The following is a 25,366-nucleotide window of genomic DNA, read 5'->3' on the forward strand; positions in this document are numbered from 1 at the left end:
ACTTCTCAGACACCTCATCTCAAACACATTCAAACTCCTTCTCTCTTCTTCTCTTATGTTCCACGTTTCTGCCCCATACAGTGCTGTTGGCACAATCACTCCTTCATACAGTCTCCTCTTCGCATCCATTCCTAAATGTCTATTCCTCATTACACTCTTTAATCCACCAAGGCATTTACTCGCTTCTCTCAATCTACATTCTACCTCCACCTTCACTCCACAAAATTCTGTAAGGGACATATATGTCAAAATATAGCAAGTGTAGTTTAGAAAATCAATAAATAGATAAATAAAAAATAATAAAATAAAAAATATACATATCAAATCAATATTTTGAAAGGGTACCACAAAATTCTGTAAGGGACATGTCAAAATATAGGAAGTGTAGTTTTAGGGAAAAAAAAAAAAAAAAAAAAAAAAAAAAAAAAAAAATATATATATATATATATATATATACATATCAAATCAATATTTCAAAAGTGTATCACAAAATTCTGTAAGGGACATGTATGTCAAAATATAGCAAGTGTAATTTAGAAAATCAATCAATAAAAAAATAATAAAATAAAAAATATACATATCAAATAAATATTTCAAAAGTGTACCACAAAATTCTGTAAGGGACATGTATGTCAAAATATAGGAAGTGTAGTTTTAGGGAGGAAAAAAAAAAATACATATCAAATCAATATTTCAAAAGTGTACCACAAAATTCTGTATACATACCTTGGTCTCACTTCCTCTGATTTCCCAACTCTTTCGTGACTGAAGGATAACTTCTCCACACATTTCATATCACTTCCTCTGTGAGACTGACAACTGCCATCACTGTCAGTTAAGGACAACCTGCCAATGAATTTCATGCCACTTCCTTCTAAAGAAAGATGGCTGTCATCACCACATACAGTTTCCTCATTAAAAACACTTTCTGTACCCTCTTCCAGTGCTGAAGCATGTGAAAGCTTGTCCTCTTTTTGCATTCCATTTTCCTTCTGTTCATCATGTGTTTTGAGTTCCGTATGTATACTTCTATCAGGTCTGTTTAATGTTGAATCATTGTTTCTGAAGTTTCTGGAGGCAATATTATTGGTATGAACTATGTTACCATATTTTTCTTTCTGTTTTAATGCTCTATCTCTAACAGGTGAATAATTTTCAACAACTGGTTCATGATGTTTCTTCAGTTCTTCTTCCAGTGCTGAAACTTGTCTTCTGAGATCCTCAATTTGAGAATCACTCTTTTTCTCTTCTTCTTTATAATGTGCTACGAGATCGTCCATCTCCTCATCTAGGCGTTTGCATTCCTTGTCTTTTTCCTCTAACATTTTTTCTTTTTTCTTTAATTCATTTTCTAACTTATTTACTTGTCCTTGCAACTCTTCACTCATGTTACTCGTCTCTACATTTCCCACACGATGCTCAAGACCTCTGGTACCATCTTCCTTTTCATTAGTTACAGCATTCTTTAGCTCTTCTTTCAGTGCTACCACTTGCTTTCTAAGTACCTGAACCTGAGTATCATTTGCCTTTTCTTTATCTTTATAGTGTCCTACAAGATCTGTTAAGTGTTTGCACTCGTTGATTTTCTCTTCTAGCGACTTCTCTCTTTTCTGCAACTTGTTTTCCAAAGACACTGTTTGTGCCTGCAATTCCTTGTTCATGAAACTTTGCTCTTCTTCTCTGATGGGATGAGAACATTCATCAACCACTCTCTTCTTGATACTCAGTTCTTCCTCCAGTGCCGACACTTGTTGTCCATGATCTTCAATTCGAGAATCTCTATTTTTCTCCTCTTCTTTGTAATGTGCTACAAGATCATCCATTTCCTCATCTAAACGCTTGCATTCACTGTTCTTTTCGTCTAATAACCTTTCTTTTCCCTCCAGTTCACTTTCCAGATGGGTTATTCTTGCATGTAACTCCTCATAAGAGCTACTGGTTTCACAACCAAAAACTACATGATGTTGACCTTCCACAACTGGTTCATGATGTTTCTTCATTTTTTCTTCCAGTGCTGAAACTTGTCTTCTGAGATCCTCAATTTGAGAATCACTCTTTTTCTCTTCTTCTTTATAATGTGCTACGAGATCATCCATCTCCTCATCTAGGCGTTTGCATTCCTTGTCTTTTTCCTCTAACATTTTTTCTTTCTTCTTTAATTCATTTTCTAACTTATTTACTTGTCCTTGCAACCCTTCACTCACATTACTCATCTCTACATGATGCTCAAGACCTATGATACCATCTTCTGTTTCATTAGTTACAGCATTCTTTAGCTCTTCTTTCAGTGCTACCACTTGCTTTCTAAGTACCTGAACCTGAGTATCATTTGCCTTTTCTTTATCTTTATAGTGTCCTACAAGATCTGTTAAGTGTTTGCACTCGTTGATTTTCTCTTCTAGCACCTCCTCTCTTTTCTTCAACTTGTTTTCCAAAGACACTGTTTGTGCCTGCAGCTCCTTGTTCATGAAACTTTGCTCTTCTTCTCTGATGGGATGAGAACATTCATCAACCACTCTCTTCTTGATACCAACCTTTCTCAGCTCTTCCTCCAGTGCAGACACTTGTTGTCTGAGATCTTCAATTTGCGAATCGCTATTTTTCTCCTCTTCTTTGTAATGTGCTACGAGATCATCCATCTCCTCATCTAGACGCTTGCATTCATTGTTCTTCTCTTCTAATAATCTTTCTTTTCCTTTCAGTTCACTTTCCAGATGGATTACTCTTGCCTGGAGCTCCTCAGATGTGATACTACTTTCACTGCCAATTCCATCATAATGACCTGTACCAGGACCTCTATTTTCAGCTAACACTTTGTCTAGTTCTTTCTCCAGTAATGAGACTTGCCCCTTGAGTTCCTGAATTTGGGTATCGCTCCCATTCTCCTTCTCATTAGTCAGGAATTTGCATTTTTTATTTTTCTCTTCTAATATCTGCTCTCTCTTCTCCAGTTCATTTCTTAATTTAGTTACTCTTGCCTGCAACCATTTACTTACACAAATTTTCTCCATGTGTAATGTATGGATACTTTCATCTAAATATTCCACTCTATTTATAGCGACAAGGTCTTCTTTTGATGCTGAAGTCTTCACTCTACCTTCATTTGTCGTATCAGCACCACAGCTCTCCTTTTTAAAACGTTTTACAAAGTCAACAACCTCATTTGTTATAAGCATGCAGTCTTCATTACTTTTCTCTAATATTTTCTCAAGCTCATTTTCAAATTCAAAAAGTTTTGAGCGCAATTTTTCACCACTGCTAGTCTTTTCTACTTTCTTCATGAGGTGACTGCTACCCACACCATCAAAACTTTGTTCTTCACTATTTTGCTTTTGTTTTCTAATTTCCGATTCCAGTTCAAGAACTTGGTTTCTAAGGTCTTCAATTAGCCTTTCATTATTTCCTTCTGCTGTTTTGTAATGAAGAACAAGGTCATCCATTTCTTCATCAAGTTGCTGGCACTCCTTGTTCTTCTTTTCCAACAAATCCTTTTTCTCTATAAGTTCATCTTCCAACTGAGATATCCTTGCTATCAATACATTTGTTTGATCCATTTCATTATTTTCCTGGAAATGGGTACTAACCCCAATACTTAGATTTCCAGTGGTCATATTTTCCACCTCTTTTGAAACTTGCATATTCAGGTCTCCCATCTGAATACTGCTATTCTCCTTTCTCTCCAGTTTCCTGAAAGCATTCATCTCTTCGCCTAGTTCACACTCTCTGTTCGTCCCTTCTAACATTACATCTTCATCCTGTTCTTTTTCAAAGTGAGACAGTCTTACTCCTAAATTCCTTACCACATCATTTGTGTCATTAGTTTCTTGAGAATACCAACATTCACCATTCCCGTCATAGTTTTTCTTTGCGTCTCTGTTTAATGAGGAAGTCTGCCTACTCAAATCAATCTTACCTTTTTCCATTTTACAGCAAGCAGTCAAGTTTTCAACCTCTTTGGTTAGCTTTTTACATTCTTGTGTTTTATCATCCAATATAATCTTTTTCTCTTCTAGTTCCTTTTCAATTTGCATTAATTTCTCTTGCAACAATTCCATTTTTGCTCCAGTCATTATTTCTGACTCAATTTCTGTTTTATCTGGCTTGTTATGTCTTATATTTTTTTCTGCCAAACAATCCTGCATTGCCTTCATTTCTCTTTCTAACTGGGTTTCTCTCTGGGCAAGGGCATCAATTTCCATGTTATGCTTTTGGATAACTTCTTTGATCTCTTCATTCAACTTAGAATTTGAATCTTCTAATACAAATTTTTCTTTTGTTAATTCATCCATCTCAGTTTTCATGGACAAGACTTCTCTTTTTACCACATCGATTTCTCTTCTAAGATCTTTAGTTTCATCCTTATGTTTTTGCAATTCTTCCTCGTGTAGGGCAACCATTACCTCTTTACCTTTGTTCACCTGACATAATTCTTCTTTAGCATTTTCCAAATCGGCTTCCAAAGAATTTTGACCAACATCCTTCTCCCTTAGAGTCTTATAAAGATCTTCATTGGCTTTCCTGAGGTCAATTTTTTCTTTTTCTTTCTTGTTATAGTCTTGCTTCAGATCACCATATGCTTTCTCAAGCAGAATCATTTCTGTACTTTTCTTTGCAAACTTTTCATTCACCTCTTTCCACTTCTCTTCATAAACTGTTTGTTGATCATTCTTCTTAGCCGATTCTTCTTTCAGTAACACGGCAAGTCGAGAGGTTTCCTGCCTCTCATCTTCCAGTCTTGAGTGAGTGGCCTTTAATTCCTTTTCCAAATTCAAAATTTTTGCTTCTGAAGTAGCTTGCACTTTATCCTTCTCTTTTAGCTCCCCTCTAAGAGTGTCACAAATCTGTTCACAAACATTTTGTTCCTTTTCTTTTTTGGCAACAAGTTCCTTTGAGTCAGCCAGGGCTTGCTCAAGTGTGACCTTTTCATCATCATTGCTTATAAGTTCTTGTGATAATTTCTTACACTTTTCGTTCAGGATGTCTTGTTCGCAGTTTTTCTTAGACAGTTCCTCTTTTATGTAAAGATTCAAACGGGACACTTCCTGTTTTTCTTCTTGTAGCGATGCCTGGGTGACCTTCAAGTTCTTTTCTAGATTAAGGTTCTCCGTTTCCAAGATATCTCCCTTCTTCAATTTCTCTTTAAGATCTTCCACTACTTGCTCAAGAGCTGAGAATTCTCTCTCTTTCTGGGAAAATTCTTCTTTCAAATTAGAAAGTGCATTCTCAAGGGCAACCATATCTGTATCTTTCTTTTCAAGCAAATCGGTTAATTCTTTCAATTTCTCTTCAAGGCTAACTTGTTGATCATTCTTCTTGGTGAGTTCCTCTTCCAACATCTCCAGTCGAGAGGATTCCTGTTTGTTGCCTTCTAAAAACAAGTTTACATCTTTCAATTCTTTTTCTAGATCCAAAAGTCTAGATTCTAAACGAGTTTGCACCTCGCCTTTCTCTTTTACCTCTCCTCTAAGATCGTTGCAAATCTGCTCAATACCATTCCTTTTGTCCTCTTCTGCAGACATTTCTTCCCTCAACTCAGCCAAGGTCTGCTGAAGCAGAATCTCTTCGGACTTTTTCTTTTCAAGCTCCTGGGCTAACTTTGAATACTTCTCTTTAAAGTTATCCTGCTCATCATCCTTCTTAGACAGTTCCTCTTTTATGTAAAGATTCAAACGAGACACTTCCTGTTTTTCTTCTTGTAGCGATGCCTGGGTGTCCTTCAAGTTCTTTTCTAGGTTAAGATTCTCCGCTTCCAAGGTATCTCCCTTCTTTAATTTCTCTTTAAGATCTTCCATTACTTGCTCAAGAGCTGAGAATTCTTTTTCTTTCTGGGAAGATTCTTCTTTCAAATTAGAAAGTGCATTCTCAAGGGTAACCAAATTGGCATCTTTCTTTTCAAGCAAATTAGTAACTTCTTTCAATTTCTCTTCAAGGCTAACTTGTTGATCACTCTTCTTGGTGAGTTCCTCTTCCAACGTCTCCAGTCGAGTGGATTCCTGTTTCTTATCTTCTAATATCAAGTTAACACTTTTCAACTCTTCTTCTAAATCCATGAGTCTCAATTCTAAACGAGTTTGCACCTCGCCTTTCTCTTTTACGTCTCCTCTAAGATCATTGCAAATCTGCTCAATACCATTCCTTTTGTCCTCTTCTGCGGACATTTCTTCCCTCAACTCAGCCAAGGTCTGCTGAAGCAGAATCTCTTCGGACTTTTTCTTTTCAAGCTCCTGGGCTAACTTTGAATACTTCTCTTTAAAGTTATCCTGCTCATAATCCTTCTTTGACAGTTCCTCTTTTATGTAAAGATTCAAACGAGACACTTCCTGTTTTTCTTCTTGTAACGATGCCAGGGTGACCTTCAAGTTCTTTTCTAGATTAAGATTCTCCGCTTCCAAGTTATCTTCCGTCTTCATTACTTGCTCAAGAGCTGAGAATTCTTTTTCTTTCTGGGAAGATTCTTCTTTCAAATTAGCAAGTGCATTCTCAAGGGTAACCACATCGGCATCTTTCTTTTCAAGCAAATTAGTGACTTCTTTCAATTTCTCTTCAAGGCTAACTTGTTGATCACTCTTCTTGGCGAGTTCCTCTTCCAATGTCTCTAGTCGAGTGGATTCATTTTTCTTATCTTCTAATATCAAGTTAACACTTTTCAACTCTTCTTCTAAATCCACGAGTCTCAATTCTAAACGAGTTTGCACCTCGCCTTTCTCTTTTACCTCTCCTCTAAGATCATTGCAAATCTGCTCAATACCATTCCTTTTGGCCTCTTCTGCGGACATTTCTTCCCTCAACTCAGCCAAGGTCTGCTGAAGCAGAATCTCTTCGGACTTTTTCTTTTCAAGCTCCTGGGCTAACTTTGAATAATTCTCTTTAAAGGTATCCTGCTCATCATCCTTCTTTGACAGTTCCTCTTTTATGTAAAGATTCAAACGAGACACTTCCTGTTTTTCTTCTTGTAGCGATGCCTGGGTGTCCTTCAAGTTCTTTTCTAGGTTAAGATTCTCCACTTCCAAGTTATCTTCCGTCTTCATTACTTGCTCAAGAGCTGAGAATTCTTTTTCTTTCTGGGAAGATTCTTCTTTCAAATTAGCAAGTGCATTCTCAAGGGTAACCAAATCGGCATCTTTCTTTTCAAGCAAATTAGTGACTTCTTTCAATTTCTCTTCAAGGCTAACTTGTCGATCACTCTTCTTGGCGAGTTCCTCTTCCAACAACATCTCCATTCTAGAGTATTCCTGTTTCTTGTCTTCTAAAAACAAGTTTACTTCTTTCAATTCTTTTTCTAAATCCAAAAGTCTAGATTCTAAACGAGTTTGTGTCTCGTCCTTTTCTTTTACCTCTCCTCTAAGACCTTCGGAAATCTGCTCAACACCATTCCTTTTGTCCTCTTCTGCAGATATTCCTTCCCTCAACTCAGCCAAGGTCTGCTTAAGTAGAATCTCTTCAGACTTTTTCTTTTCAAGCTCCTGGGCTAATTTTGAATACTTCTCTTTAAAGGTATCCTGCTCATCATCCTTCTGAGACATATCTCCTTCATTGCACATATTTAAGTGGGACACTTGTTTTTCATCTTCTAACACTGATTTGTTGGTCTTCAAGTCCTCTCGATTAAAACTATTTGCCTCTATATTATCACTCTTTAATTCCTCATTACAGTCTTTGGTAATCTTTTCAAGAACTGATAATTCTCTCTCTTTCTGGGAAAAGACTTCCTTCAAATCAGCAAGTGCATTCTCAAGGGCAACCAAATCTATATTTTTCTTCACAAGTTCTTCAGATAGTAACTTTTCTAAGTCTGTACGAGAATCTGGAAGTCCTATTAGTCTCACAATCTCATCCTGACATTTGGCCAATTTTTCCAGAAGAAATTCTTCCTTCATCTTTTCTTCTTCAAGTTTGAACATCAAAGTTTCATTTTCTTTTTCCTTTGCAGCTATCAAATCTAAAGATATTTTCAGTTTGTCTTCTTGTTCTATAAATTTCTTATCTAACTGCTTCATTTTAGATTCCTCATCAATGACCTGTCTTTTTAGTTTAGCCCTTTCCTTGTCTAAGTTTTCTATGTCATGCTCATATTTTTCTTCTTTCATCATGAAATCTGTTATAAGCCTTTCCATTTCTTCTTCCTTTTCATCTAATTCAGTTGTATTTGTTGTAATTTCTTCAAGGCTTTTAATAGTTTCCTTGGCTTTAAACAATTCTTTTTTCACTTCTTCATATAAATCCATTTTAACACTTTCTTTATTCAACAAGGTCAACTGAGCATCAAGTTCTTCTTTTTCAGTCTTTAAGGAGTCAATTTTCCATCTAAGACAATGTATTTCTTCTTCACTGATTTTGTGTTCTTGTACCTCTTGTTCAAGCAGAAGGACCTGCTCAGCTAAACTTTCATTTTCATTTTGGAGTTTTTCTTTATGAGTATCAAGTTCTTCTTTTTCAGTCTTTAAGGAATCCACTTTCCATCTAAGACAATGTATTTCTTCTTCATTGATTTTGTGTTCTTGTAACTCTTGTTGAAGTAGAACTTGTTCAGCCAAACTTTCATTTCCATTTAGGATTTTTTCTCTATGAGCATATTCTTCCTTACTTCTGTTATCTTGTAATTTTCCCTTTAACTGCTGTACTTCCTCAGACAAATCCAAATTTTCTTTGGTTATGATATCAAGTCTTTCACGAAGACTTTGTATTTCTTGTAGAGGATCTGATGTGACTACATCACACTTTCTCAGTACTTCATTAATATTAAGGGTGATGTCCATGTCTACTTCCCTGAGTTCATCAGCAAGAGAAAGAGGTAAAACATCTGTGCATGCAGTGTTTCTGTAAGAAATGTACTCTTCAGTATCTAAGGCCTGACTGGGAGGAGCATCACTTGCAGTCTGTGGCTTCTGTAAGTTTTCTTCATACTCAATTAATTTTTTTGTCTTAACGGTGCCTTGGGCAACAGAATCAATGTCTAAAGCAGAAGATACATTTTCAGTGTACAAAGGTTGACTGTAACTGTAAAGTAGGTAATCTGCACAAAAGTCTTCTTGCATTTTCCATACAGCTACTACAGTTTCATAATCAGCAACAACCTGTAAATATAAAAATCATTGTAATAATCTACACATTAAACAATGGTCTCAACTTACCTGCTCCCTTATGAAAGTTATATATATTATTAAATATATATATACCAAAAGGCCTTTCCCTTATAAGATGGTGGTGGAGTCAAAAGCATACACCCACCCTACAACCCTCCCATTCACTCTTCCTCTGAACTCAAGTCCTTATGAATGAAGGTTCATCCCTGGCTCCTGCCACATTGCTCATATCAGAGACAGTGCACCAGGACTGGACAACTGGAGCTGGTTTATCGCCACCAATTCTTTGTAAGGTGACCTTCCCCCTTTATCCATTTAACCTCTTCGATACAAGTCAAATATTTGTGCACAAACCAGGTTGCCTGATGTATGATGATGCATCACAATATGCACATTACAAAATATAAAGTTACTGTTGTTATACTTGTTCTCTTTCACCCTGAATAAATACATCAAAGAAAAGGTGATCAAGCCTGTTCACAGAATATGGGGGTCACTAAGCTACAAGTACAAAATATAATCAGTAAGCCAACTCCAACACCCTTGTATACCCAACTCATGGTTCATGATGCATACATAGGTGCCATTGTATTCAAGAGGAGACAAGAATGTCCCTTTAGGCACTGCCATTTCCTCATCCATTTACAACTACTCTCAACTGAAAGACAACACATTGCTGCATGCCTGACCCCCAGATATCAATCCCTCTGAATCCACTCTTCCCCTGAGAGGACAGAGTCCATCTGTTCAGGCTGCATTGTGGCTATCATCCAGCCCTTCTAATTTACCAGAAGAGACTGGATGAAATCATCACAAATAACTGTCCAGGATGTAATATTTCACCCCATACTATAAGACACATTATGGAAGACTACATTGTACACAATCATGCATGCCAACAACACAATATATACTCTATAAGGGATTTGTGGGAAAACCCCATTCCAGCTGGTAATACTCAGGGAGACAGGACTGCATGACCAATCTATGGAGCAACAACAACAACCACCACCACCACTCTCCATTTACTATCCTTTGCACTCTTTCTTCCTTGCTTAACAGACATTTCTCATGCTTCCAATGCCTCCTTCACCTTGCCCATCCCCTCAATCTTGGGCATTTCTTCAAGTTCCTTTTATCCATTTCTGGTTTCCACTCTTTTTTTTTGCTAGTCTTTCTTCTCTCATTCTTTCCAAATGACCAGACCACCTTAGCTTTCTTTCATCAGCCCTATCTGCACCATTCTTTCCACCCCTATTCTCTAAATTTCTCACTATCCATCCTTATAACCACCCATTCTTCCTCAAAACTTGTTCTCTAAAACACTTAGGCTCTTTCTTTCCTCCTTTCTCAAAGTCTAAGTCTGCCCCATCCAAAATCACAGGCAGTCACTCCCTCATACAGTCTTCTGAGTTCATCCCCAGATACTAATTTCACATGAAAACTTTTTACTCCCCAACAGACACTTATTTGCTTCCTTTATTTTATAATTCACCACCACCTCTCTTTCATTTCTTGCTATGTGTGACCTCAAAGACTTAAAACCTCTCCATTTCCTCCAGCTTCTCAGCCTTTAAACTCAACTACCACACTGCCACTATCTCTTAATTTTATCACCTTACTTTTGTCCACATTCACTTCCAACTTCTTCCTCTCCCATCGCATCTCAAATCCCAACACTAACAGCTTCAGTCTATCTTTTAACTCAGCTACAAGTGCATGCAATGGAATGACAAATAATCACAATAAAAAAATAATAATAAGTGAGAAGGAAAACCAGATAATGACTATGGCACTGGTACTTACCAAGTTCATAATAGCCTTAAGTTTTGTTACCATGTGACTACAACAGTTCCTACAATCTTAAGTGTCCTGATTTGTCTCAATCTGGAGAATTTTATTCTATAATCTGACATTCTTCTGATAGCAATACAAAAAATACTAATAGACTTAATTTTGTGAGCAAATATAATCATCCATACTCTACACTGGACTGCAATAGAATGCTATATCAATACATGACCTTAACCTTTAGCATACGAGGACACTAATCTTGGCATCCTGAGGCATGAGTGAGACCAGGACACCAGTGTTGGTGTCCTGATTATACTTATAGTTGCAGCTGAGTGACCCTCATATTCTGTGAATAGACTTGATCATGTTTTCTGTGATTATCTGCATACATTCAGGATGAAAGAGAACAAGTGAAAGGGAAATATTACAGCTGTAACTTTTTATTGTATAACACTCGTATTATGATGCATCATCAAGTCATGGTACATCAGGCAGCCAAATAATTGCATGTGAATATTTGACTTGTATTGAAGAGGTTAGAGTCCATAATGTGGTCAGAGACAGAATAATAAACATGGGATTCCAGATAAAATAATCTTTACCCAACAACAATTATCTTAGTGCAGTTTAATACCGAGTTGCTCTACCACAATAAATACATACATACACCAAAGGCTTTTCCCCCCTTACACAGGGGGTAGTCAAAAAGAAAAAGGCATAAATCACTCCCACCCATTTCATTTCCCATATATTCCACTCCCCTCCACCCTCCTCCTATCTTGGCATCTCCTGGATGATGGGTCATCCCTGCATCCTGTCCACTGCCCTGGGTCAGGAGCAGTGTCACAAGACAGCACATCCACAGCAAAGCCGCTTCATAAATTCGCCAACCCCCCCTCTCCGTCCCCTCTAGCAGGAAAGGAGAAGACAGGGAGAAATCCCTTCGGGCTGCGTCAAATTTTTTTCTCATACATACTTCCTCACCCCCCATCCCCCACCCACTCCCCCTCATGCATCACAGCCTCATCTATACACAACCCTTCTCCATTCACCCCTATCTTCTGTCCTCTCCTATCCTTCCTCTACAGACACTCCTCTCTTTTGTAAAGCCCTTTTCACCACATCCATCCATCTCATCCTAGGACGCCCCCTCATAATCACTCCTTCCACCTCCGCCTTCCACACTTTTTATTAATCTTTCTTCACTCATTCTTTCCATGTGTCCAAACCATCCTAATACTCTTTCATCAACCCTATCTCCCAGCTCCTTTTCCACCCCTGTTCTCCTCCTCATTTCTCACTCTATCTAGCCTAGTAACCCCTATCATACTTCTCAGACATTTCATCTCAAACACATTCAAACTCCTCTCTTCCTCTCTCATGTTCCATGTTTCTGCCGCGTACATTGCTGTTCGCACAATCACTCCTTCATATAACCTCCTCTTAGCATCCATTCCCAGATGTCTATTTCTCATTACACTTTTCAATCCACCAAGGCATTTACTTGCTTCTCTCAATCTATATTCTACCTCCACCCCCACTCCTCCGTTTCTTGTCACATTCGCACCCAAGTATCTGAAACTATCCACTCCCTCCAGTTTCTCACCCTTAATGCTCACTTCCATACTGTCACTCTCTCCCCTTGTACATCTCATCACCTTACTTTTGCTCACATTTATCTTCAGCTTCCTTCTTTCACACACCTTCTCAAACTCTGTCACTAAGTTCCTCAATCCCTCCTCTGATCCTGCTACAAGCGCAGTGTCATCAGCAAACAACAACTGGCTCACCTCCCACTTTTCTCCATTTTCTTTAATCATCTCCAACCCCTGACCCACTACCCCTGCATTCACCTCTTGCAACACCCCATCCATGTAAAAATTGAACAGCCGGGGCGACATAACACACCCCTGACGAAGTCCCACTTTTACCTCAAACCATTCACTCTCCATTTCTAATCCTAACCCAAGCTCTACTACTCTCATAAGAACTCTTGAGTGCTCTTAACAGCTTTCCTCCTATCCTATATATCTGCAGTTTGGAAAGAATGAATGAAGAAAAATTAGTGAAAGAGGTATGGAAGGCAGAGGTGGATGGAGTGAACATGAGGAGATGACTGAGGATGAGATGGATGGATGGGATGAAAGTGGTATTGAGCAAGAGGGGGGATGTCTGTTGAGCAAGGAAGTGAAAAGGCAGGAGATTAGGATTACTGGAGAGTGGCTATGTATCCTGTAGATCAGTGGTTCTTAACCTGTGGGGAATGGCGGAGTTGCCAAGTGGGGAATGACCGGTCGGACAGAAGAACCACTGTCTTTTTTTTTTGTCTTTTTAATCGATGTGTTTTTGTTTCTTTTTGCTTGTTTCTGGTGTCTTCTTGTCACATTTCGTGAATTTGTTCCCACCCACAAATAATCGATAGTGCTTCAAAATTTAATACATTACATCCAAATGTTGACTTACTTTACAAATCACAACCATTTACAGACTGTTTTAATAACAAAAACAACCAATATATGAGGTATTGTAAGTCATGTTTGGGTAAAAGTGACAACACTGTTGGGTTACACTAAACACTGCATGGGTTAAAATCGAATTTGTCAAAGACCGATGCTGTGGTGGGAAATGGAGAGTTGGCTCACTAAAAAGTGGGGAATTGGAGAAAAAAGGTTAAGAACCCCTGCTGTAGATGATACGGTGATGCAAGGAAGGGAAGGGGTGGGGGATGGTGGTGGTTAGGGAGTGGTTATGTGTAGATAATATTTTGATACAGCCCGAAGGGATTTCTCCCCGTCTTCTATTTTTCTGCATGAAGGGACGGAGAGGGGGGCTGCCGATTAAGTAAAGTGGTCTTGCTTGTTTCTGACCCAGGTCAATGGGCAGAATACAGGGATGACCCATCATATTTGAGGAGCTGAGAGGAAGGAAAGGGTGGTGGACTGAAGTGAAATGGGTGGGAGTGGGTGTATACCTTTTGACTTTGGCTACCTCCCTGATAAGGGGGGAAAAGTCCTTGGTATATAGAAATAGCTTATAACTGTGCTTGTGATTCTATTTATTAAGGGCCTCTTCTTCCTTTTAAGGGAGGTAGCCAGCCAAAGCATGCACCACCCATTTGTTTCCCTCTCATCTTAGCTCCTTGTGGATGAAGGGTCAGAAGCAATGCAGCAAGACACAGTACATCCACAGCAGGACCCATCACTTCATTTACACAGCAACCCTCCCTCCTTGCCCCCTCATGCAGATAATAAGAGAAAACGGGGAGAAATATCTTTGGGCTGTGTCAAAATATCATTTATACATGACCGTGCTCCACTTGTGCCTATCCCTTGCCTCCTCCCTTTCCAGCTCAACAGACATTCCCCTCTTGCCCAAAACCCCTTTCACCCCATCCATCCTTGTGATACTGTGTTTTTATTTGTACTATATTTAAGGTATGTTCTTTTTGTGTTGGGGTGTTTTTGGGTATGGGTTTTGATGTGTGTTGGCTTCAGGTCCAGTTTGAAGGGAAGTGACTGGTGTTAGTGAGTGTGGTGCAGGTAAACTGGAGCCAGGATTTGCAAGCATTGGGATGTGTGCAAGTGTAATTAATGGGTGTTGTACACAATAGGCTTGTGTACTAAAGAGGCCTGAGTTTCTTTCAATATCTCCAGCTGGAAGAAGAGAGTGGGAGGGCAGGAAGTAATATAGTCCTTTTGTTGAGGGTGGAATATATATATATATATATATATATTTATATACAGGGTCTAACAGATAAATCCGTACAAATTTGAAGAGGTTTTAAGCACTTAAAAAGTAACATATGGCAATTCTGATTGTTTCCAGATACTTCCATTTGTCTAATAATTTAGCCAGTTGTATACTAGCACCGGTGCAATAAACATTAAGCAATGGAACAAGCCAAACGTTCAGCCATATGCGAACTTCGTCGCGCGGGTCACACTCCTCGCGCCATAATAAGGATGCTAAAATACTCCAGACAAACTGTTTTCGATGCTTGTAAACGTTTTGATGAGACCGGCGAAGACCAACGAGCTGCTCACAAGCCCAGAAGGGGCAGAATTCTAACACCTCGCTTTTTAGGTGGTCTCAAGAGAAGTGTCAATGCAAATCCAGCCTTACCATTATCGACATTGGCAAAGAAGAGAGGTGTCAGCACAATGACAATTCACAGAGCATTAAAGAAATTGGGATTAACCTCATTCTCACAAGGAAAAAGACATCTTTTGACACGAAAAATGAAAGAAATCCGCTTGACCAGGTGCCAAAAGCTGTTGAACTGGATGAAGTCGAATGGCTCAGTCATCAAGTTTTTTTCCGACGAGAAGATTTTCACGGTTGATGCGACTTTCAATAAGCGGAATGATCACTGGATAGCCTCCTCATCCTCAGAGGTTCAACACAAGACAACGACGAAGAAACCAGCAAGTGTCATGGTGCTCTGTGTGGTGTCAACTGAGGGGGACGTCTTCACTCACTTCTTCAACAACAAGGAGAAAGTCAATGCCGTTGTCTATTACAAAGTTCTAGAAGAGAAAATAATACCCTGGATGAAAGATAAGGCTAGTGGCAACCAGTTTATCTTCCAACAAGACTCGGCTCCAGCCCACACAGCGAAGAGGACCACCAACCTTCTCGAAGGGTCAAATGTGCAGTTCTGGAACAAAGAGTTGTGGCCCTCAAATTCGCCAGACCTAAACCCTTCAGATTATTATTTTTGGGCGCGAATTGAGGCCAAGGCATGTGACAAGCCACACAGAAGTATAACAACCCTGAAGACAACATCAAGAAGGCTGTGGGTTCATTATCAAAGTCTGAGATCATCAATGCTGTATCCAAGTTTCGTAAACCCGTTGAAAGCGTCATAACAGCTGAAGGTGGTTACATTGAATGAAATCATTGTTCTTATTGCCTTTTCTAAATATACTGAAAATTTCATAACTCTCTGTTTATTATAACCCGAGATATTAATCTTAAAACATGATAAGAAGTTGTACGGATTTATCTGTTAGACCCTGTATATATAGATGATGTTATGATGGATGAGGTGGAATGAGTAGGGGATGGGGGGTGAGGGAGTATGTATGAGAAATAATTTGATGCAGCCCAAAGGGATTTCGCCCTGTCTTCTCCTTTTCTGCATGAGGGGACAGAGGGGGGTGGGGGTGTCACCGATTTAATGAAGTGGCCTTGCTGTAGATATGCTGTGTCTTGTGACACTGCTTCTGACCCAGGGCAGTGGACGGGATGTAGGGATGACCCATCATCCAGGAGATGCCAAGATAAGAGGGAGGGAAGAGGGTGGAGGGGAGTGGAGAGTGATGGGGATGGAATAGGTGGGAGTGGTTTTTATACCTTTGTTTTCTGGCTACCTCCTTTATAAGGGGGAAAAAAGCCTTCGGCATATGTATATATATATATATAATAATAAAGAGTAATAAATAAAAATAAAAACAAAACAATGTAAATTAAACAGGTTGGAGGAAGTTTAAAGATCTGACAGTATTAAGTGTAAAGAACATAACCAAACTTACCCAAGGTTGATAAGCAATATTCTTGGTCATGTTACTCTCTCTCTCCTGTGTGATCAATGCTTCCTGTAGAACAAGTAGCTCATTCTTGAGCATTTCCAAGTCAGAAAGGCCAATTGGAAGAGTAATGAAATCGGGACTCTGGGGATCGACTAGACTCGAATTCAATATAGATTCTTCCAGAACCTGAAGAGTTTCGGACAGTCGGTTGGACACCTCCAAATGAGACAAACGTACTTTTCTGCGTCGGGTGAGGCTTGAAGACATGACAATGGATGGTCTGCCATCGACCTGATGGGGATATAAACACATGCAGATAACATACCCGTCTTATCTATTTTCCACATGAGGGGATGAGGATGGAGGGTTAGTGTAAATGAAGCGGCCCTGTTGTGGATGTGCTGTGCCTTACTGCATTGCTTCTGACCCCCCAGGGCAGTGGTCAGGAGACAGGGATGACGCTTCATCCACGAGGAGCTAAGATGAGAGAGAAACAAGGGTGGGGGTGGGGGTAGGTAAATGCCTTGACTGGCAATCTCCCTTATAAGGGGGTAGATGGACAGAACATACATACACATATATCAAAGGCTTTTTCCCCCTTACACGGGAGGTAGGTAATCTCTCTTATAAGGGGGTAGATGGACAGAACATACATACATATACCAAAGGCTTTTTCCCCCTTACACGGGAGGTAGGCAAAAAACATACATACATATACCAAGGCTTTTTCCCCCTTTCAAGGGAGGTAGCCAAAAAGAAAAAGGCATAAAATCATTCCCACCCATTCCATCCCTGAATACACTCCACACCCCTCCACCCTCCCTCCCATCTTAGCACCTCCTGGATGACGGGTCATCCCTGCACCTTGTCCACTGCCCTGGGTAGGAAGCAGTGTCGCAAGACACAACACATCCACAGCAAGGCAGCTTCATTAAATCGGCGACCCCCCTTTCTGTCCCCCCATGCATAAAAGGAGAAGACGGGGAGAAATCCCCTTGGGCTGCGTCAAATTTTGCTCACACATACTACCTCACCCCCCATTCCCCCACCCATTCCACCTCATACATCACAACAAAAAACAAAGGCATAAAAACCACTCCCACCCATTTCATCCCCTACATACTCCACTCCCCTCCACCCTCTTATCTTGGCACCTCCTGGATAAGAACATGCATACATATACCAAGGCCTTTTCCCCCTTACAAGGGAGGTAGCCAAGAAGAAAAAGGCATAAAATCATTCCCACCCATTCCATCCCTAAATACATTCCACTCCCCTCCATCCTCCCTCTTATCTTAGCACAGTATGTTCTTAGCACCTCCAGGAACATACTAATACAAATAAATGTAGTATGACAGAAATGGGGGCTGCCAATATAGATTAAGATTAAATGGTAACTGTTGCCTTATGTTTCACTAACTGGAAAGAGTCCCTCATTAGCCTATAATAGTCCATGAGCCCTTCCACAGACCTAAGAAGAAAAGTTTGATTGTTGTCCATGGTGTAACAATGAGGATTTTTTTTATGTCACTGAACAGAAGCAGGATGAGGATGAGGAGAGAAATCACTTGTTCTCAGTTCCCTTTATGGGAAATGTGGAGAACATAACTGATATTGATAGAAAGGTCTTGGGTCCACTCCAGCAACCAAGTCCCAGCCTACTGGAGCTGCACCTCCACATGTAAGAAAGGGTGATGTTGGGTTTTAAAGACAGACTCCAGAGATATCCTTCTCTCCAATGTCCAAATTGCGGGAGCACCGCTGATAGGTCCTGATGACTTGGTACGTAACTTCACTATGGTGTGAGCAACAGGAGCAAATGATATGTGAAGAGAGATCATAATTCGTGTAAGTACAGGAACACCTCACTATGACGTAGGTAAAACAAATGTTGGGTGTTGTATGTGAAAGCCCCCATGAGGAGGCAAAAACTGAGGAGGAAGGGGGTTGACAGGGTCCATGAACACAACCCCCTTATTATTTACATGTAAAACCCACCTCAATATACAAATTTTTGCATTGTGACCAGTCAGCTGGGAACACAACTCAGTTGTATAGTGAGGTATTCCTGTACTGCATGATGGAACGGGGAGGAGGGTCGCTGATTTAATGAAGCGGCCTTGCTGTGGATGTGCTGTGTCTTGCAACACTGCTTCTGCCCCAGGGCAGTGGACAGGATGCAGGGATGACCTGTCATCCAGGAGGTGTCGAGATAAGAGGGACAGAATGAGTGGGAGTGATTATTATGCCTTTGTTTTTTTTTGGCTACCTCCCATGTAAGGGTGGAAAAAGCCTTTGGTATATGTACCATTTTAGTGCAGGATAATCACATGAAGATCCATGCCTTTTAGAGGTAACATGTAGATGACACGATGAACCCCAATACAATAAGAAGTATAAAGGCTTCTCATCTTTCTTGTTGTGGGTGTTCAAGTCCCACCCTTCTCTACAATTCCCAGCAAGCGTGGTTGTGGCATAGATGAGAGTAAAAGGGAAAAGGTATGGAGTAGGTTTGTGAAAGGGGAGATGGATGTGATAGTGTTCTGCGAAACTAAATTGAAAGGGAGGAGTAATTCTGAATTGTAGTTTTCTTGGCTGTCTGGCCATGCAGTCCGTGCTCTCTGAGGAATGCCATAGCTGGAATATGGTTTCCCCACAAATCTTTTATGGTGTGTATATTGTGTTGTTGGCATGTGTGATTTGTATAATGCAGTCTTCCATAATGTGTTGCATAGTATGGGGTGAAGCGTTACAGCTTGGTCAGTTATCTGCGATGCGGTCATCCAGTTTCTTCTGGCAGCTTAGAAGGGCTGGATAATGGGTGCACCACAGTTTGGCAAAGTGGACTCTGTCCTTTTGTGGGAGAGAGGATTCAGAGGGATGGATATCAGGGGGTCTGGCATGCAGCAATGTGTTGTCTTTCAGTTTGTTGATGGAGCCATGAGTGACATGATTACGGATATGCTTCTAGAGGCTGTTGTCTGGTGGTTGAGGAGGAAGATAAGAGAGTATTTGTGTGTGATACAGGTATCAGGGTGGTGTTTTGTTGTTTCTTAGAATGTGTGAGTGATCTGCTATGTAATGTAGTGGGTGTGCTGTGTTTGAGGAGGCTGCAGCAAGTGTTTGTGTGCCTCCCATGTCAAGGTCATCCTTGAATATGAGGACTTTCGTTTCATGGTATAAATGGTCTGCAGGTGTTGTATTTGTGCAGCCTATAACTGTCTTTCAGGCTTTGTTTTGTATGGTCTGTAGTGTTGTGGTGCGTCTTAGTGAGATTAGGGGCCATGTGAGGCTCACATAATTCATCACTCACTCTTTTTCAAAATTCTGTCAACCTACCCATTTTACATCTGCCTTCCTCATTTTGTATTTTGCTTCCATCTTATACCTTTCATATGCTTTTGTAGTTCTACAGCTATTCCTCTACTTAAGATAATTTATGATTTCTGGAAGTTACAACAAGTTTGGCAGGTAAAAAATCCCATGAAATACTTGTGTATTTATTTTTGGTAAATATTTGTGCTCAAGAAAGATTAGGTTCATTTGTGATGATTAGTGTATTGTGTTGTATTTACTGTGCAACCATCAACCTCATCTGTATTGCTGCCACCCTGGTCTGTGCCACCGCCGATCTTTGATTTACGAAGGGTTTCTCAAAACCAAACCCCATTGTAAGCCGAGGGGTACTTGTACATTGCAATTAATCCTTATACACTCACTTCTTTTCTGCCACTGCCCTCACCTCTTCATCCCACCATTCACTACTTTTCCTTCTGTTACCTCCCATCCTCATCATCTCACATACCATTCTTCTTCTTCTTCTCCTGCTTCTCCTTTATCTCACACCACCTCCCACACAAAGGATTACAAAGGTGGAGTATGCTGACAGGAGACCTTTTGGTCCATAACTAGGTTGGATGGGAAATATATATATATATATATATATATCATAATGGGGGCAGAAACATGGAACATGAGAGAGGAAGAGAGAAGGAGTTTGAATGTGTTTGAGATGAGGTGTCTGAGAAGTATGATGCGGGTTACTAGGCTAGATAGCGTGAGAAATGAGGAGGTGAGGAGGAGAACAGGGGTGGAAAGGGAGTTGAGAGATAGGGTTGATGAAAGAGTATTAGGATGGTTTGGAAACATGGAAAGAATGAGTGAAGACTAGTAAAAGAGGTATGGAAGGCAGATATGGAGGGAGTGAACATGAGGGGACATCCTAGGATGAGATGGATGGATGGGGTGAAGGGGGCTTTGGGGAAGAGGGGTATGTCTGTTGAGGAAGGACAGGAGTGAATGGAGAATGGTTGTATATGGATGATGTTGTGATGCATGAGGTGGAATGGGTGGGGGGTGAGGTAGTATGTGTGAGCAAAATTTGACACAGCCTGAAGGGATTTCTCCCTGTCCTCTCCTTTTATGCATGGGGGGATGGAGAGGGGAGTCGCCGATTTAATGAAGCAGCCTTGCTGTGGATGTGCTGTGCCTTGCAACACTGCCCCTGACCCAGGGCAATGGACAAGGTGCAGGGATGACCCGTCATACAGGAGGTGCTAAGATAGGAGGGAGGGTGGAGGGGAGTGGAGTGTATTTAGGGATGGAATGGGTGGGAATGATTTTATGCCTTTTTCTTTTTGGCTACCTCCCTTGTAAGGGGGAAAAAGCCTTGGTATATGTATGTATGTATGTACAGCTGTAGTACAATAGTACAATTTTTCCTCTCTGAGTAGAGATTTTAACTCTTAACATAGGCAAATGATGTCTGGCTCTGGTCTGTAGGAGTCCCCTAAAACAATCCCCAAAGAATTGCTTGCTTACTACCATGATGTCAATACCCAAGCACTGCTTCATACTATATGCCCTATATCAAAATAATTACAGTGGGTTATCGTTATTAATACAAAAGATACTTGCCTCTGGGTCTTCTAATAAAGATTCTTCATATTTTTCAGCCAATGATGAATGTCTTCTTTGATTGCCCTTTACCAGATCTGTATCCTGGACCTTGGAGGATTGAAGGTCCAGTCTCAGCTCCTCAAGTTCACTGGCTTGTTTTTCTATGAGTTTGTCGTTTGTTTCCTTTTCCATTTCATATTCCGAAATTTTTCTGTCAGATTCCTCCAGTTTCTTTGTGAGGTCTGCAAGCTGGTTTTCCATCAGTGTTATTCTTTCGGTGCTGGAAAACGAGAGATACGAGATGATATGCACAAGATTAATAACTTTCTAAATATTTACTAAATCTGCCCATAGAGTTTGTCTCTTAAAGTATTATGTAATTTTGAAGAGTACACAGAAATACATACATACATACACCAAAGGCCCTTTTCCCCCTTACACAGGAGGTAGCCAAAAGACAAAGGCACAGAAACCACTCCCACCCATTCCATCCCCTACATACTCCACTCCCCTCTACAATCTTCCCTCCCTCTTATCTTGGCACCTCCTGGATGACGGGTCATCCCTGCATCTTGTCCACTGCCCCCCTGGGTCAGAAACAGTGTCACAAGACACAGCACATCCACAGAAAGGCTGCTTCATTACTTCAGCGACCCCTCCCCCTCTCTGTCCCTTCATGCAGAAAAGGAGAAGACGGGGAGAAATCCCTTCAGATTGAGTCAATCTATTTCTCATACATACTCCCCCACCCTCATGCATCACAGTATCATCCATACACAACCTTTCTCCATTCACCCCTATCTCCTGTCCTTTCCAGTCCTTCCCTACAGACATTCCCCTCTTTCCTAATGCCCCTTTTACCCCCTCCATCCATCTCATCCTCGGACGCCCCCTCATATTCACTCCCTCCACCTCTGCCTTCCACACCTCTTCTACTAATCTTTCTTCACTCATTCTTTCCATGTATCAAAACCATTTACTGCTTTGTCATTTATAATTCATGTACCAAAATACCTTTTTGCTTAATAAGGTGGGGTAATCAAACACACACCCACTCTAAACCCATTATCTCTTTCATATTAGAGTCTCGTAGATGGAAAGGTCATTCCTATCCCCTGCCACACTTCAGGTCAAAAGCAATGCAGCAGGACACAACACTTCCACAGCAGGGCCTGACAGCCAACTCACCCTCATCAATTAAAGAAATTTATGGAGCAAACATGAACATCCCTTCAGACCATGTCACTTTTTCATTTACAACCACTCTCTCTTCATTCCAAACTTTTACACCATCTATCATCTATTCTTTGTCTTCTCCTCAAGTTCACTCAGTCTACCTTGGTTTTCCACATTCTTTTTGGCAAGTCTTTCTTCACTTCAGAGTATTGGTATGGTTTGGACACATGGAAAGAATGAGTGAAGAACATATATACATATACCAAAGGCTACACGGAGGGTAGCCAAAAAGTAGAAGGCATAGAAACCACTCCCACCCATTCCATTTCCCATACACTCCACTCCCCTCCTCCCTTCCTCCCATCTTGGCACCTCCTGGATGACGGGTCATCCCTGCATCCTGTCCACTGTCCTGGGTCAGAAGCAGTTTTGCAAGACACAGCACATACACAGCAAGGCCGCTTCATAAGTTCGGCGACCCCACCTCTCCGTCCCCTCGTGCAGTGGTGTGGAAGGCAGAGGTGGAAGGAGTGAACATGAGGGGGCGACCAAGGATGAGATGGATGGATGGGGTAAAAGGGGCATTGGGAAAGAGGGGAATGTCTGTTGAGGAAGGGAGAAGAGAGAAGACAGGGGTGGGTGGAGAATGGTTGTATATGGATGATGCTGTGATGCATGGAAGGGAGTGGGTGGGGGAATACGTGAGAATAGTATTTTGACGCAGCTTGAAGGGATTTTGCCCTATCTTCTCTTTTTCTGCACTAGGGGAAGGAGAGGGGGGTTGCAGATTTAATGAAATGGCCTTGCTGTGGATGTGCTGTGTCTTGCTACATTGCTTCTGACACAGGGTAGTGGGCGAGATGCAGGGGTGACCCATCATCCAGGAAGAGCCAAGAAAAGAGGGAGGGAGGGGTGGTGAATGGGAGTGGAGTATGTGGGGGTGGAATGGGTGGGAGTGGATTTATGCCTTCGACTTTAGCTACTTCCCTTGTAAGGGGGAAAAAGCTGTTGGTATATGTATATGCATGTTCTTCACTCGTTCTTTCCATAAGCCCAAACCATCTTGGCACTCTTTAATCAGCTCTATCTGCTAGTTCTCCTTCACTCCTTGCTCTCCATCTCACCTCCACATTTCTCATTCTAATCATCTTCATGATGATGATGATGATGATACATACATACATACATATACCAAGGCTTTTTCTCCCTTCCAAGGGAGGTAGCCAAAAAGGGAAAGGCATAAAAACACTCCCACCCATTTCATCCCCAAACACACTCCACACCCCTCCCACCCTCCCTCTCATCTGAGCACCTCCTGGATGACGGGTCATCCCTGCACCCTGCCCACCGCCCTGGGTCAGAAGCAGTGTCGCAAGACACAGCACATCCACAGCAAGGCCGCTTCATTTAATCGGCGACCCCCCTTGCATATAAGGAGAGGACGGGGAGAAATCCCTTCGGGCTGCGTCAAAATTTACTCACACATACTACCCCACCCCCCGCCCATTCCTCCTCATGCAATCACAACATCATCCATATACAACCATTCTCCACTCACCTCTGTCTTCCGTCCTCTCCCTTCCTTCCTCAACAGACATTCTCCTCTTCCCCAAAGCCCCCTTCACCCCATCCATCCACCTCATCCTAGGATGTCCCCTCATGTTCACTCCCTCCACATCTGCCTTCCATACCTCTTTTACTAGTCTTTCTTCACTCATTCTTTCCATGTGTCCAAACCATCCTAATATTCTTTCATCAACCCTATCTCCCAAATCCTTTTTCACCCCTGTTCTCCTCCTCACCGCCTCATTTCTCACTCTATCCAGCCTAGTAACCCCCACCATACTTCTCAGACACCTCATCTCAAACACATTCAAACTCCTTCTCTCTTCTTCTCTTATGTTCCACGTTTCTGCCCCATACAGTGCTGTTGGCACAATCACTCCTTCATACAGTCTCCTCTTCGCATCCATTCCCAAATGTCTATTCCTCATTACACTCTTTAATCCACCAAGGCATTTACTCGCTTCTCTCAATCTACATTCTACCTCCACCTTCACTCCACCTTTTCCTGCTACACTTGCACCCAAGTATCTAAAACTATCCACTTCTTCCAGTCGCTCTCCCTTAATGTTCACTGCCACTTTCACCCCTTGTACATCTCATCACCTTACTTTTACCCACATTTATCTTTAGCTTTCTTCTATCACATACTCTCCCAAACTCTGCCACCAGCTTCCTCAATCCCTCCTCTGACCCTGCCACAAGCGCAGTGTCGTCCGCAAACAACAGCTGGCTCACCTCCCACCTTTCTCCACTTTCTTTAACCATCTCCAATCCCTGACCCACTACCCTAGCATTCACCTCTCGCACCACCCCATCCATGTATAAGTTGAACAGCCAGGGCGACATAACGCATCCTTGACGAAGTCCCACCTTTACTTCAAACCACTCACTCTCTCCATTTCTAATCCTGACACAAGCTCTACTACTCTCATAAAAACTCTTGACAGCTCCCAGAAGCTTTCCTCCTATCCCATAAATCTGCATAACCTCCCACAGTGCCTTTCTGTCTACCCTATCATAAGCCTTTTCCAGATCCATAAAAGCCCAAAAAAACATCCTTCCCCTTTCCTATAGCTTTCTCACATATCTGTCTTACCACAAAGATCTGATCTACACAACCTCTACCTGTCCTAAATCCACACTGTTCTTCACCAATTACTCCTTCTGTTCCTCTCCTAATCCTCTCAATTAAGATCCTCCCATAAGCCTTCCCTACTACACTCAACAGGCTAATCCCTCTGAAACTACTACATTCACACTTGTCCCCTTTTCCCTTGTAAAGAGGAACTATACAGGCACTTCTCCAGTCCTCCGGCA

The 25,366-nt window shown here is 41.2% G+C and overlaps 1 protein-coding gene across 1 annotated transcript in view; it reads right to left on the reverse strand.

The window, feature by feature from the left end:
• LOC143030935 (uncharacterized) overlaps positions 1-25,366 on the reverse strand; it is a 138,708-nt gene that overhangs the window by 37,249 nt on the left and 76,093 nt on the right. The window contains exons 17-19 of the mRNA XM_076194215.1: positions 21,326-21,587; positions 16,412-16,699; positions 727-9,074 (exon numbers count right to left, since the gene is read on the reverse strand). Coding sequence (XP_076050330.1) covers positions 727-9,074; positions 16,412-16,699; positions 21,326-21,587 — 8,898 coding nt within the window. The remainder of the gene's footprint in view (positions 1-726; positions 9,075-16,411; positions 16,700-21,325; positions 21,588-25,366) is intronic.

Source organism: Oratosquilla oratoria, chromosome 12, assembly GCF_046742065.1.
Source record: "Oratosquilla oratoria isolate Oo_2021 chromosome 12, ASM4674206v1, whole genome shotgun sequence".
NCBI classification, from domain to species: domain Eukaryota; kingdom Metazoa; phylum Arthropoda; class Malacostraca; order Stomatopoda; family Squillidae; genus Oratosquilla; species Oratosquilla oratoria.